Genomic DNA, 13,324 nt, shown 5'->3' with positions numbered 1-13,324 from the left:
TACTACATATGTCTACTTATGTGGTGCATGTCCTAGGGTTCCGACTGACCAGACCCAATAACTATGCACAGCACACACTGAAGATAACTTTATTGAATCTCCAAATTAGACATGTGGAAACATTTTGGACTTATGCCCTCTTGTAATCCATGTGGTCACTGTCGTCACCAACCGATCCTTGGATGGCTTACATCCCCACACTGATCTGCATGGCTTGATAAGGAGAGTATGTCTGAAAGGTTGCCACATGTCTTGGAGCCTCAATAAAGTTCTCTGCAATGTATTTTCTACAGTGTGTGCTGTAAAAATGTAAACCGCTTGTCTCATCCTGACAATCCCTATTGCAGCATATAAACTTCCTAAACGTGGTCCCATGCTGAGAGCCAGAGCAGAGAGCTGCTAACAGTGAATGGCCACATGCAATATTACATTTTCCCTGGTGAAATCAGTAGCAGCCCTAAGAATTAAGAGGTTGTGAACACTGCAACATGGGATCTATTGATTGTCCATGGTGTCACAGTATAACATGTGATAAACATTGATGCGACAGTTTAACAAAATCCAGACCTGATCGATTTTGTGTTGCAAGATGCAAAAGACTTTTACTCCATGGACTTTAAAGTAAGTCGCTTGTGACATGTGACTCGTCCTGCGACTTTTCTGTGACTTGGCTGTGATTTTACAGCCAACCCTCAGCTCTAAAGTAATAACGTGACAGCAAGTTGCAGAGACGCTACAAATCATTTTTTGCTGAGGTTTGACACGTCGCTGTGTTGCTCCAGCTTAATAGAGAGAACATACAAGACTGAAATGGTAAAGTGATCACTCTGAAACATAAAAGCTATCCATTGTGAGAAAATGAGAGCAACACATGCAGTAATTGTATTGCAAAACGTTCTAATTGTATATTACAGTAATAGATATGATTTACATGTATACATGAACATGTGACAATAACATCATTGTTGTAAATGTGACCAGAAAACAGCACCAAAGGGATCTGTAAACTCTTGAAGATCACTGTAGGTTTATTATTATAAAAAGCTGTCCAGACTCAATTTTTTGCAGGTCAAATTTGGGGCAGATTTCTCGACAAAAAGCAACCAAGTGGCAACCGCCTCCCATTATTTTTAGTGTTCTTTCTTGGCACGGCAATAAACCGCTGCATTGCAGCCTCCCATTGAAAACAAAGGGAGGTAGTTTCTAGGAGGCTACCCAGCGGTTTTTTGGTGCTGAATCAGCGCCAGATTCAGCCTGGAAAAAACATTGTCTGAGCAGCAACAGAGAAAATGCCAATTTATGTCCTGAAAATATTACCAACAACATTCACTGCAACTGTATAATGCTGGACAGTCTGGGGGTCTCATGTAGTATATTCCTCCATTTTCGTAGAAAATGTTCTTTGTGTTAATGCAGCTTCTTTTTAGCCTCTTGGAATTTTTCTGCAATCAGTTGTTGAATCCTTTTGTTTTTTGTCTTTTCATACCTTCTACGTGGTAGGAGATTAGGATGGGGGACTTCATTGTCAAGCCGATTGGTTTTGTAGAGCACATCTACTCTGTTGGTGTCTTTGTCACTTACATTTCTAGTAGACATCTTTGTACTGTAAACAGGAGTATGTGATATGGTATATGGGACGCTTGGAAGAGTTGGATTTGCTGCTGAAAGCATTTCAATGCTGTTATTTCTTACATTATTGTCACTAAAATTTTGAGATGAATTGCACAAGTTACAGCACAGGTTGCTGTATCCACGTTTCGAGCAATAACGAGATAGCACCTCCAAACGACAGAAAACAGATTTATCCCCAAGACAGTTTGCTTCTGAAAGACAGAAAATAATAACTATTATTTAAGTAACTAAAAAATTGGTTATTATAGTACTTATCTTGCAAAATCTGTATACATACAATTGTCTGCTCAAATGTATATGCAGAGGTGACCGGGTAGAATACATTCTAGAACTTACCTGTCACTAAATTGTCATTTTCTATGTTTTTCGACCAGTCATTAAAGAATTATGATAACATATTCTGTTGTATATAATTTTCTAAAAGTAGGATATACCACAGCTATCCTGAATCTTTGTATCAATAAATGGCTTCTGATGAATATTCGACTGCAACAAATTTGTGACAAAATCTGCAAGAATTACAATAAGTATTTGCTTTGCATTTGACACTCATTTCACCCTATGCATTACAAAGGATGAAATCCTTTTTTAATGCAAAATGTGGATGACTTATTTAAATATCTCTTTTTTTTCTGATGGTGTAAAATATTATAGCAACAAGTCTGTGATGGATACTCTGCACTGTATATGCGCTGTGTGGACATACCCTTACCCTAAGTTCACACCTGAGCGTTTTACAGCGTGTTCCTACGCACTGTAAAACGCTCAACAAGGAGAAACCAATGCTTCCCTATGGGAATGGTTCTCACCTGGGCGTTTTACAGCGCGTACGATCGTGCTGTAAAAAGCCCGACGCTCAAACAAGTTTTTGAGATTTTTTGGGGCGTTTTGTCGCGCTTTCCCGTACATAGATATTCGGGAACGCGCGACAATGGGTGTTCGCTTGTCTCTGTATGCGCGATTGTAAACGCCGGTACAATCGCGCATACAGAGCGCTCCTTTCAGAATGCTCAGGTGTGAACCCAGGGTTAGGGTAATTCCAGCAAGGTGTGGATTTGCATGCAGCAAATCTGCACTGCTTTCCAGTGCCAGAAAAGTGGATGCTATTTAATGAAATCTCATCCACACACTGTGAAAAAATCCACAGCGTAAACTGACCTGTTTTGGACATTTTTTACCATGATGCATAGGGTTAAATCAGTGGAAAATCCACTATTAGATCCATGACAAATCCTATTCTAGATTATTTTTTTTCCATCAGTACCCATGATCCCTCCCTGGTTCTTGCTTGTGGGCCAATGAGGAGGCTGCATTATATTTGACTTTAGGAGTAGAGTTGATCGCAAATTTTCGTATTGTGAACTTTTATCGTGAATTTTCCGATAAGAAAATAATGACTGGAGATCACAAATTCTCGAATATATGACAAATATTTGCGAAATATTGCGAATTTGAATATTGCCCCTGCCACTCATCACTGAAAATAAATATACAATTTTTTAAAGGGAACCTGTCACCGGGATTTTGTGTATAGAGCTGAGGACATGCGTTGCTAGATGGCTGCTAGCACATCTGCAATACCCAGTCCCCATGGCTCTGTGTGCTTTTATTGTGTAAAAAAAACGATTTGATGCATATGCAAATTAACCTGAGATGTGTCCTGTACGTGAGATGAGTCCAGCGTGAAGGTGCCCAGCACCGCCCCACATCCTCAGAATCTCCTTCTTGCTCCCCGACGTCAAAGCCAGAGCGCCTTAATCTCGCGATGCATCATGGTTTTATTCTACATTGAAAAAGTGTCTCTTGATGTGAATAGGCGCAGTTCTGCAGTAACCAGCTCTGTCCACTACACAATGGACAGAGCTTTATAGTTCTGGCACCTATTTTTACTGTCGGAGCTACTCTCGAACAGCGGATCAGCAAGTGTGCAGGACGTAAAACTTCCACTGATCAGATATTGATGACCTGTCCAGGGGATATATCATCAATATAAAATAAGTGGACAGCTACTCTAAAGGGGTTCTCCGGGCATTTTAGTAATCCATCCTTTGTACTATCCTATGGAAAGAAGATAATTTAGTTAGCACTTACCTGTCCCTCAGTCTTTTAATTATGCAATCTGTGTTGCACTCTTACAGGTTTCAAGCTGGTCCACTAGATATATGCCCTTTTCTTCCAGTTCAACTGCCTAATAATAGATGCAGCTGAACAGGAAAAATAGGACACACATATATAGTTGGGACCTCATTTGCCCACAAGCAAGAAGCAGGGAGGAATCATGTGTTCTGTTCAGATGGAAATAAAAGTACAAATATTCAAAAAAACGGATATATAGAACTAGATTGAATATAGTGCTATAAGTTAGTTTTTTAGAATATTCGTCCTTTTTTTCAATCTGAAGTCATGATTCCTCCCTGCTTAAAGGGAACCTGTCACCAGGATTTTGTGTATAGAGCTGAGGACATGGGTTGGTAGATGGCCGCTAGCACATCCGCAATACCCAGTCCCCATAGCTCTGTGTGCTTTTATTGTGTAAAAAAAAAACGATTTGATACATATGCAAATTAACCTGAGATGAGTCCTGTCCCTGACTCATCTCCCGTACAGGACTCATCTCAGGTTAATTTGCATATGTATCAAATCGGTTTTTTTTACACAATAAAAGCACACAGAGCTATGGGGACTGGGTATTGTGGATGCTAGCGGCCATCTAGCAACCCATGTCCTCAGCTCTATACACAAAATCCCGGTGACAGGTTCCCTTTAAGTTGTTTGTGGGCCAATGACTCATTGGCCCACAAGCAAGAAGCAGGGAGGAATTATGTGTTCAGATGGAAAAAATGACAATCTAAAAATGAATATATAGCACTATATTCTATAGTGCTATATATTCGTTTTTGACCCATATATTGAGCGCTCAATATTCGCATATTACGCGATCATTACCTTGCCTACTTTTGCGTAAAAAAAAGAATGTAGAATATAACGAATATACGAATTTGTGAATATATGACGAATATTCTACAAAATATTTGCGAAATATCACAAATTCAAATATGACCCCTGTGGCTCATTACTGGTTACTTACATTGGACTGTAAATTGGAGGGGGCGGGAGGGATGGTGTGAGGTTGTGACTGTATGTTAAAGGTGGCTGTGGGAGAAGGGAGTGGGTGATGCTATTTACATGGCACTGAATGTTGAGGGGGTGATGTTGTTTACATGGGATTGCATGTTGGAGGCAGCTGGAGAGGAGTTGATGTTATTTGCATGGGACTGTATTTTGGAGGGGGCTGTAGATAGAGAGGGGTGCTATTTACATGGGACTGTATGTTGGAAGGGGCTGGAGAGATGATGTGATGTTATTTACATGGGGCTCTACAGCGGAGGACAATGGTGTTATCTACATGGGGCTGTATATTGAAGGGGCTGAAGGTAGTGTATGGTGGAGGGAGTAATATAACTACAGGGGGCACTGCAGGGGGCATTATAAATACTGGAGGCACCTCAGGGCGAGCAATATAACAGTAGGGGGCAGAATAAATACTGGTGGAACTTCAGGGAGAGTATTATAACAGTAGGGGGCAATATACATACTGAGGGCACTGTAGAGGCATTTTAAATCCAGGGGACATTAGGCATTCTTACTACTACTGGGGGCTCTATAGGAGAGACTTATAGATCCACCCTATTTCTACTAAGAGCACTATGGGGGGCCTTATTACTACTGAGGGGTCTGTCAAGAGCTTTATTACCACTGGGGGAAAAATAGGGAGGCCTTATTTCTACTGGTGGCTTTGTGGGGGCATTATTAAGAAAGGGCTCTTCTAATAATGGGGACACTATCGGGGAGCACTATTACTGTTGGGGCACTGTAGGGGGCTGTATTACTAATGAGAACACTCTAGAAGGGAATTACTATTGGTGGGACTTGGAGGACCACTTACAATGGGGTGTACTAATATTTCTTAAGGATAGGATTTGGGGGTATTGGGGAGCACAGCAAGCAGCAGGATAACACTTTGGGGACTCCAGGTTGGGGGATGATCATAGAAATGTGAGGAATCCAAGATGTGTATGGGTCACACTATGCAGAGACGAGGCGCGGCTGAAAGACGTTGTCCAGACTAAATGGAGAAGGCAATGACAGAGAAGATCTACATCAGAGGAGACATCACCTGGGAGGCTCTGAATGTGAGAGGCATGTGCTGCTGTATAGCAAATACAGTACAATGCAGTGTGGGGTGGGGCGGGGGTCGATGAGAATTGTGCCATATTAATTTGGGCTTGGGCCCTGGATCTTTTGAGACCCTAGCAATGCCCCTCCTGGCCAGCATTCCCAATCAGAACAGCAGCTGTTACGGGTGGGGACAGTACATGTCTTTAACAGACAATGGGGTCAACGTGTTTTGTGGCAGGGGAGAGGCAGCACGCCAGCAACATGGCTAGGGCCTTTTCACTCCCCCCCCACCCTCCATCAAAATTGCCTCCCAAAGCAGACATTTGCTGAACTGGCTCCTTGGGCGCGCTGGCAAGAATGGCGACTTATAGACTCAGTTGCTTAAAGGGGTTATCCAACATCATACAACAGCCCCCCATGTACCGGGCTCCTCAGAGGGAATATACTTACCCCGCTCCCTGCATCGCTTCTGGTCCCCGTACCGCTGCTACTGCTTCTCCCTGTACACGGATGAAAACATCCAGTGTCAGGGGGGAAGCAGCCAATAGTAGAAGAGGATGGAAATCAGCCTCCCTAGCATCACGGGTGACGCTAGAGAGACTTGTCCCCATCCCCACCTGCCATTGGCTGCTTTCCCCCAACACCGAAGGAGCGGCTCAGGGAGTGGGCTAAGTATATTCCATCTGAGGGGCGTGGCACATGGGAGGGGGCTATTGTATGATGTTGGATAACCCCTTTAAGTAGAGACAGGCATATCATTGACCTCAACCACTCTGATGATTACTGGATGCCCATGCTTTTCAACCCTCACTATTAAAGCAAAATTAAGGAAAGTTTTTCTGCTGCAGAAAGGGAGCACAAATGATGTTGCAACCAGGAAACATTGTACACAGCTTGCCAATGCCCCTTCGTCCAAACATATCCGGACAAGCTCCAGTGTCCATACAGAAAGAAAGCTCTGTCCTATAATCATTTGGTCATCTGACCATTAACCCCTTTCCTGCAAACGCGGTAAATGTAAGGCACATGTTGGGTCTTTAAAGATGGAGTCCGCTCTGGAGCGGAACAGTTGCCATAGCAACCAGGCACCCACCGTCAATGTCCACGATCTACGGTAATGCTGACCTGGACATATAACAACTATCCCCACGGCATCTGGGAATGTTAAAAACCAGAAGAGCAGGCTTCCTGTTCAGGGGCACTTTTCCCTGGTGGAGATTGCGAAAGCACTCTGTTCTAAAAATGAGCCGCAGCCTGTACAAGGCTTCCAGACTCATTATTAGTATATCCCAGTTCAGGCCACTAGTTGGCAGCACTGAACTGGGATGTAGTGATTTCTCTACACAACAATGGAGCAATTTCCATTATTCTGTATAAGTTGAAATCTGATGATTGCAAGTTGTGGTCCACTTGGGGACCTAACAGAAAGTAATAAAAATTAAATAAAATAAAAGTTTTGATAATATATCAATCGCCCCACTCCCCCCCCCCCCCCCCAAAAAAAAAAAAAAAATAACATTATGGGCATCGTCGCATGTGAAAGCACTCCTACTATTAGAATAAATTAAAAAATTTGCCCATATGGTGAAGGATGTAACATAAAAAAAGGCTGATTTGCCGTTTTTTCATCACTTTATCTCCCAAGCAAATTGAATAAAAAAAGTGATCAAGTCTTACACACCCCAAAATGGTATTGTCAAAAAAGACAGATTGTCCCTCTAATGAGCCCCCACACATCTCCATAGACATAACTGTAAAAAAAGTTATGGGGGTCAGCGGGGAGCAGGGGTTCTGTTAGGGTTGCCAACTTTCCCGACAAAAAACTGTGGTTACACAAATTAAAAAGGATGGTGTATTTGATCATATTTTAAATTTTGCTCCATTCGTTTTTTTCAATAAAATGAAACTCTTCATCCTGTGTATTAAAGTTTTATTTAGCCTCTAGTTTTGAAATGATTCTGCTGGGATTCAAACTCACAGCCATCTACATTAAAGGCAAGATCTTTAACCACTGAGCTATAGAGCTTCATGTTAAACTGCTGTAAATATATTATCGCTAAAAACCTCATTAGTAGTTTCCCACATATGCATTAATATATATCAGAAGTATGATTTTATGTTTTTTAGTAATATTACATATTTTTTTAGTACATATTTAGTTTGTGCCATACCCTTTTTTACAATTACTACAAACAATATAAAATTAGACTTCTGCTGTATAGGAGTACCTAATACATGAGAGACTACTATGAGGTTTCTCTACCACAGTGGTCAAGGTTCTTGCCTTTAAAGTGGAAGGTTGTGAGTTTGAATCCGGGTAGGGTGTCCCCAAGCATACTGACTTCATATATGGACATAGCTTGCTGAAGTGAGACAACCCTTTTAAGGCTACTGTCACACTTGCGGCAAGACGGATTCGACAGGCTGTTCACTCTGTCGGATCCGTCCTTCCGCTGTTTCGCCGTGCCACCGGACCGCTGCTCTGTCCCCATTGACTATAATGGGGACTGGGCGGCAGTACTTTTAGTCCGGCGGCCTTTCGCCGTGCACTGCCATACTGCGCCGGAGCGCCGCCACCATCCCCATTATAGTCAATGGGGACGGAGTGGCAGAGCGGCGGTTCGGCGACACGGCAAAACAGAGAAAGGACGGATCCGACAGGGTGAACAGCCTGTCGGATCTGTCCTGCCGCAAGTGTGAAAGTACCCTAAGAAGCAATTTTTTTTTTTGTTTCTATATTTTTATTAAGTAAAAAAATAAAAAATAAAGTATTTTGAATTAGACATAGCCATATATGGAGTCAGAGCAGGGACTCCTAAGTGGGGAACTGCCCCGGCCCTGCCCCTCTCCACCCCCTGCAGAGTCAACCCACTCCTGCTGCCACAAGCAGGAACAATTTTTGGAAGCTTTGGAATATAATCCTCTTGAGATCCGTTTTTTTTTAGACAGAATACAAAGTACTGTATGCAATACTTTTTTCCTGTATAAAAAAATTGATCTCAGAGGCAATATTGCCAGCAAAGGACGCAATATGGAAAATCACAATAAATTAGTAAGTGCCTTGTATTAACATTGTCTACATCATAAATGTAATTTGCGGACATAAGACAACCCTTTAAGTCTACTTTCACACTAGCGTTTTTAATTCCGCTAATGAGATCCGTTATAGGATCTCAATAGCAGACGAAACCGCTTCCGTTTTGTCCCCATTCATTGTTAATGGGGACAAAACTGAACGAAATGGAAGGGCGGATAGGAAGGCAAAGTCAAATTATCATATCACTTATGAAATACATTCCATCACTTTGGACGTGGTGTCTCCAGTTTTTAATTTTTCTCATCTCTTGTTAGGTTCAGATAGAGAGTCTCTGCAAATTGGACGTATCTGGAGACATCCAGACTCCCCAATGGAAAATAAACTTATCAACTCTATGTTCTTTATAGGCCAGTATCTTCTCATAAAGGCAGGTGGTATGGACTTGAGATAGGAATTCTGCGGTCAAATAAATGGTAGTAGATTTCCAGCATCTGGTAATTGCCAATTTATAGTTGCTAGAAATAAGTGAGCAATGGGGACCTTATACTGTGCCGGAATGATGGGCATACCCATAAAAAATATGGCCCAATAGCAGATTTTTCAATAGCAATTCAGCAGAACCCAGATGCAACTTTGAATATCTCCTTCCACAGATTAGACACTATTAGGCAAGTCCATAGGACATCATGTAGGGTGCTCTATTCTCGCATCGTCGCCAACAGAGATGGGAGGTGCTAGGATATATTTTGCTCAGCTTGTCCGGGGTGAAATACCATCTCAAGACAGGTTTTAATGGCAGCTTTATATAGAGATATGCTGTGGAACGTGGCGGAGATAAATCGAAAGGTTGCCAGTTTGCTTCAGGAATTGTCTCTTGCAATTCTTTATCCCACGCAAGAAATGGTTTGGATTTAAGGAAGGTTTGCTTAGAACCTAAGATCATATAGAGTGGCTTGATACCTAATTTAGTGTTCGGCAGTATCAGGGAGGCCCAAAGCTTTAGCATCTCCTTGTGAGCAATTACCTTTTTTTTTTTCTTTTTTTTTTGAAGCAATATATGTTGTATCTGGAAATATTTGAAACAGTCCCCTCGAGGGATATTAAACTCCAGTTGTAGCTTACTGAAGGGTTTAATATGACCCTTTTTAAAAAGTTGGTCAGCAAACTGGATACCCTGTGAACGCCATAGAGCACAGAGATAGGTCTGTGTCTGGTAGATGTAGTTCCAGAAGCTGTAACGGGGTAATATAATAGGGAAAAGGGTCCTTGGTCACTGGAATGTGCGCCAATGGAATACAGAGGCCACTAACATTGTGGGTGATAGTGGTGCCTTAATCTGAGAAATGCTAAGGCAGTTGATAAGGAGGGCACTGAGATGTCTGGCAGGGGCCAGAGCAGTTTCAATATGAACCCAGGGAATTGAGGTGTCTGCTAACCACCATCTCCTAAGCGATTGAGTTGTCAAAAAATAGTCTGACAGGTTTGGGAGGCCAAGTCCTCCCCATATTTTAGCCCTGGAAAGAGTAGTTGCAGCAATACAGGGTTTGTTACCGGACCAAACTAAATTATTAAGTAAGCCTTGTACTCAAAAAAGGAAATGGTTGGGGACTTTAATGGGGACAGTCCTAAAAATAAACAAAAGTTTAGGTAATATCAGCATTTGGAAAGTCGCAGTATGGCCTATCCAGGAGATTTCATATTTATTATACTTGAAAGTGTCATGTTTATTTTTGCAATAGGGGTAAAATATTAAGATGGTATAGCTGTGAAATCAACGAAGAAATAGCAATACCTAAATACTGTACTTGTGGGTATTCTGCTAAAAAGGGAAAGTTAAAAGGGAAGTCCCGTTTTAAGGAGTGTAATATTTGTTCTGGGATATTTACCGGGAGCATTTGGGATTTGGTCTCATGGACGATAAACGACCAAATTGTTTTTAATGAGTGAGAGGGCAACTAGCAAAGCGGTTTGGGGAGAGGACAAAGTCAGGAGCACATCTTCTGCATATAGAGATATGCGATGTTGTCTATCTCCAATCAGAATATCGGGAATATCCGGGTGGAGTCTAATCGCTTGAGATAGGGGTTCAATGGCTAAAATGAAAATCAAGGGTGATGGGAGAAAACCCTGATGGGTGGCATTTGTTAAAGGGAATAAGGACGATACTTCCCCATTGACAAATACTTTCGCCAAGGATTTCGAGTAGAGGGCTTGTATGGCTGTGATGAAGGTCTCCCTTAGTACCTTAACCCCTAACACCAGGAAGGCAAACGACCAGTTCAGGCGAACAAATGCCTTCTCGACATCCAATTTAACCAGCAAGGCCTGGCTGCCACTTCAGTTAATGTAATCTACTAAGTTTATGGCCCAACGAGTGTTCTCTGCAATTTGCCTGCCCTTAACAAATCCGTCTGATCAATCCCTATTAATGAGGGTAGTATAGTAGACAATCTGGTGGCGAGGGCCTTGGCATAGATCTTTAAATGTGTGTTTAGGAGGGAGATGGGTCTGAAGTTCTGGGGTTTGTCAGAAGGTTTACCAGGCTTCGGTAGGACTACAACAGTGGCCGCACCGCAAGCTTTTCCTCTGGGATTAAGCCCTCTTGGAGTGCCTCATTCTAAACTGGTAGCATATGGGGAGAAGTTAATCCTGAAAGGTTTTAAAGTATATGTTAGATAGGCCATCAGGGCCAGGGAATTTATGTAGAGGCAGGGAGGTAAGAATCTTAGAAAGTGAGTAATTGGGAGAGATAATAGGTCTTATTGCAGAGGAGTGAGGGCTGGGAGATGTAACTTTGAGAGATAAGTGCTGATATCTGAGAGGGGGTGCTATATATGTCTCAGTGGAATTTCAAAGGTTATATAATGAGGAGTAATAGTCCACAAATTGATCTGCAATAGCTTTCGGGTCATAAATCTTACTTCTGTCGACTGAATGTAATAGATAGGGTATTCTAGATTTGGCTGTGAGCATCTTGAGACGACGGGCTAATAACTTCCCAGCTTTACTAGCCTGAGAAGAATAATGTGCTTTTACAGATCTCAAGTTCTTTTTATAAGTAAAAAGAAGACATTCCCTGATTTGATTCCTAAGGGAGCGACTCTGAGTAGCCCTCTTTAAAGAGAAGGAGGTTTTATTAATAGATTCCAGGGAAGTCAATTGGGAAAGTATGGTTTGTAATTTCTGTTCTCTGTATTTCTTAGCCTGGTGGCCTAGCTTAATAAATATACCCCTAATAAATGCCTTATGGGCATTCCACAGGCTATAAGGGCTGGAGACTGAGTTGCTATTTAGCGAAAAGCATTCAGATAGGGCTTTTTCTAGTTCGGCCTTGTAAACCGTGTTAGAAATGATGTAGGGATTGCAACACCATAGAGTTTCCATAACGTTATAGGTCTCAGTTACAGAAAAGGAAATGTTTGCATGGTGAAACAACTTAATCGACTCAATAGTGGATTGTGTGGCTAGCTGGAGGAGCAATCTACCCAAGAGGAATAAGTCTATACGGAAGTAAGTATTATATACTGGCGAGAAGGAGTAATTCCACTGAGACGCATGGTGAATTCTCCAAATCTCGTACAGTTCCTCACAAGTCAGCAGAGGGTTGAGGGCAGGGTATAGCCCCCTAGTGGTAGCTGTAGAGTCCACCCCAGCATCTGGCACGATATTAAAGTCATCACAAATAATAAGATGGCCCTTCTGCACTCTGGCGACTTTGGCTAGTAATCTATTGAGAATACATAATTGATGTTTGTTAGAAGCATATAGAACAACTATGGTGTAAATAATGTTATTAAACGCACACACCTGATTGAAGAATCTACTATTAGTATCCAGTATTGTGGTAATAGGTGAGAAGGCAACAGAGTTACTGAAGGCCAATAAAACACCCTTCTGCTTCTTGTGATAGTGGGACTGCACGACATGGGGATATAAATTATGTTGAATCCTATGCACATCTTTGCTAATAATGTGTAATGGGGAGCCGGAGACGCGCTCTCTCTCTGCAGTGCCGCTGGCATCCCGCTTGTGAGGAGGAGCGAGGACGCGGCCGGCATCCTCGTCTCCATGGTGAAGAGGGGGCGGGGAGGACCCGGGCGCGCACGCTTCCTCAGCGTGGCCGGCGTCCTCCATCTCCTAGACAACGAGCAGGTGGGGAACTGACCGTTGGTGCTAGTGAGTCAGCGCTCAGGTGTACAGAGATGATGGACATGGGTCATGTGACGCTGACCACGTCACGTGACCCATCAAGAGGTTGCCGGTGATTGGTCTTATCACCTCACTAGCGTATCCTGCATGTGACTTCAGTTTGTTTGACTTCGACCTTGTGTTACCCCTTGTATTGACGCGATATCTTGGCTTCTGACTTCGGCTTGTTTTGACATCGATCTTGTATTACCCCTTTTGTGCCTGCGTTATCTCCTGGCTCTTGATCTCAGCTCCATTGATTCTTTTGCTATTTTAGGGCTGGCCTGA

General features: G+C 42.5%; 1 protein-coding gene across 1 annotated transcript in view; it reads right to left on the bottom strand.

Moving 5' to 3' along the window:
* Positions 1 to 880: 880 nt before the first annotated feature.
* LOC122928255 (A disintegrin and metalloproteinase with thrombospondin motifs 2-like) overlaps positions 881 to 13,324 on the bottom strand; it is a 670,803-nt gene continuing 658,359 nt past the window's right edge. Inside the window, exon 22 of the mRNA XM_044280912.1 lies at positions 881 to 1,823. Coding sequence (XP_044136847.1) covers positions 1,408 to 1,823 — 416 coding nt within the window. The 3' untranslated portion in view covers positions 881 to 1,407. The remainder of the gene's footprint in view (positions 1,824 to 13,324) is intronic.

The sequence above is a fragment of the Bufo gargarizans genome, chromosome 2 (genome assembly GCF_014858855.1).
Source record: "Bufo gargarizans isolate SCDJY-AF-19 chromosome 2, ASM1485885v1, whole genome shotgun sequence".
Taxonomy (NCBI): domain Eukaryota; kingdom Metazoa; phylum Chordata; class Amphibia; order Anura; family Bufonidae; genus Bufo; species Bufo gargarizans.
Note: the sequence above shows the minus strand (reverse complement) of the source record. Positions and strands in the feature narration are given on the sequence as shown.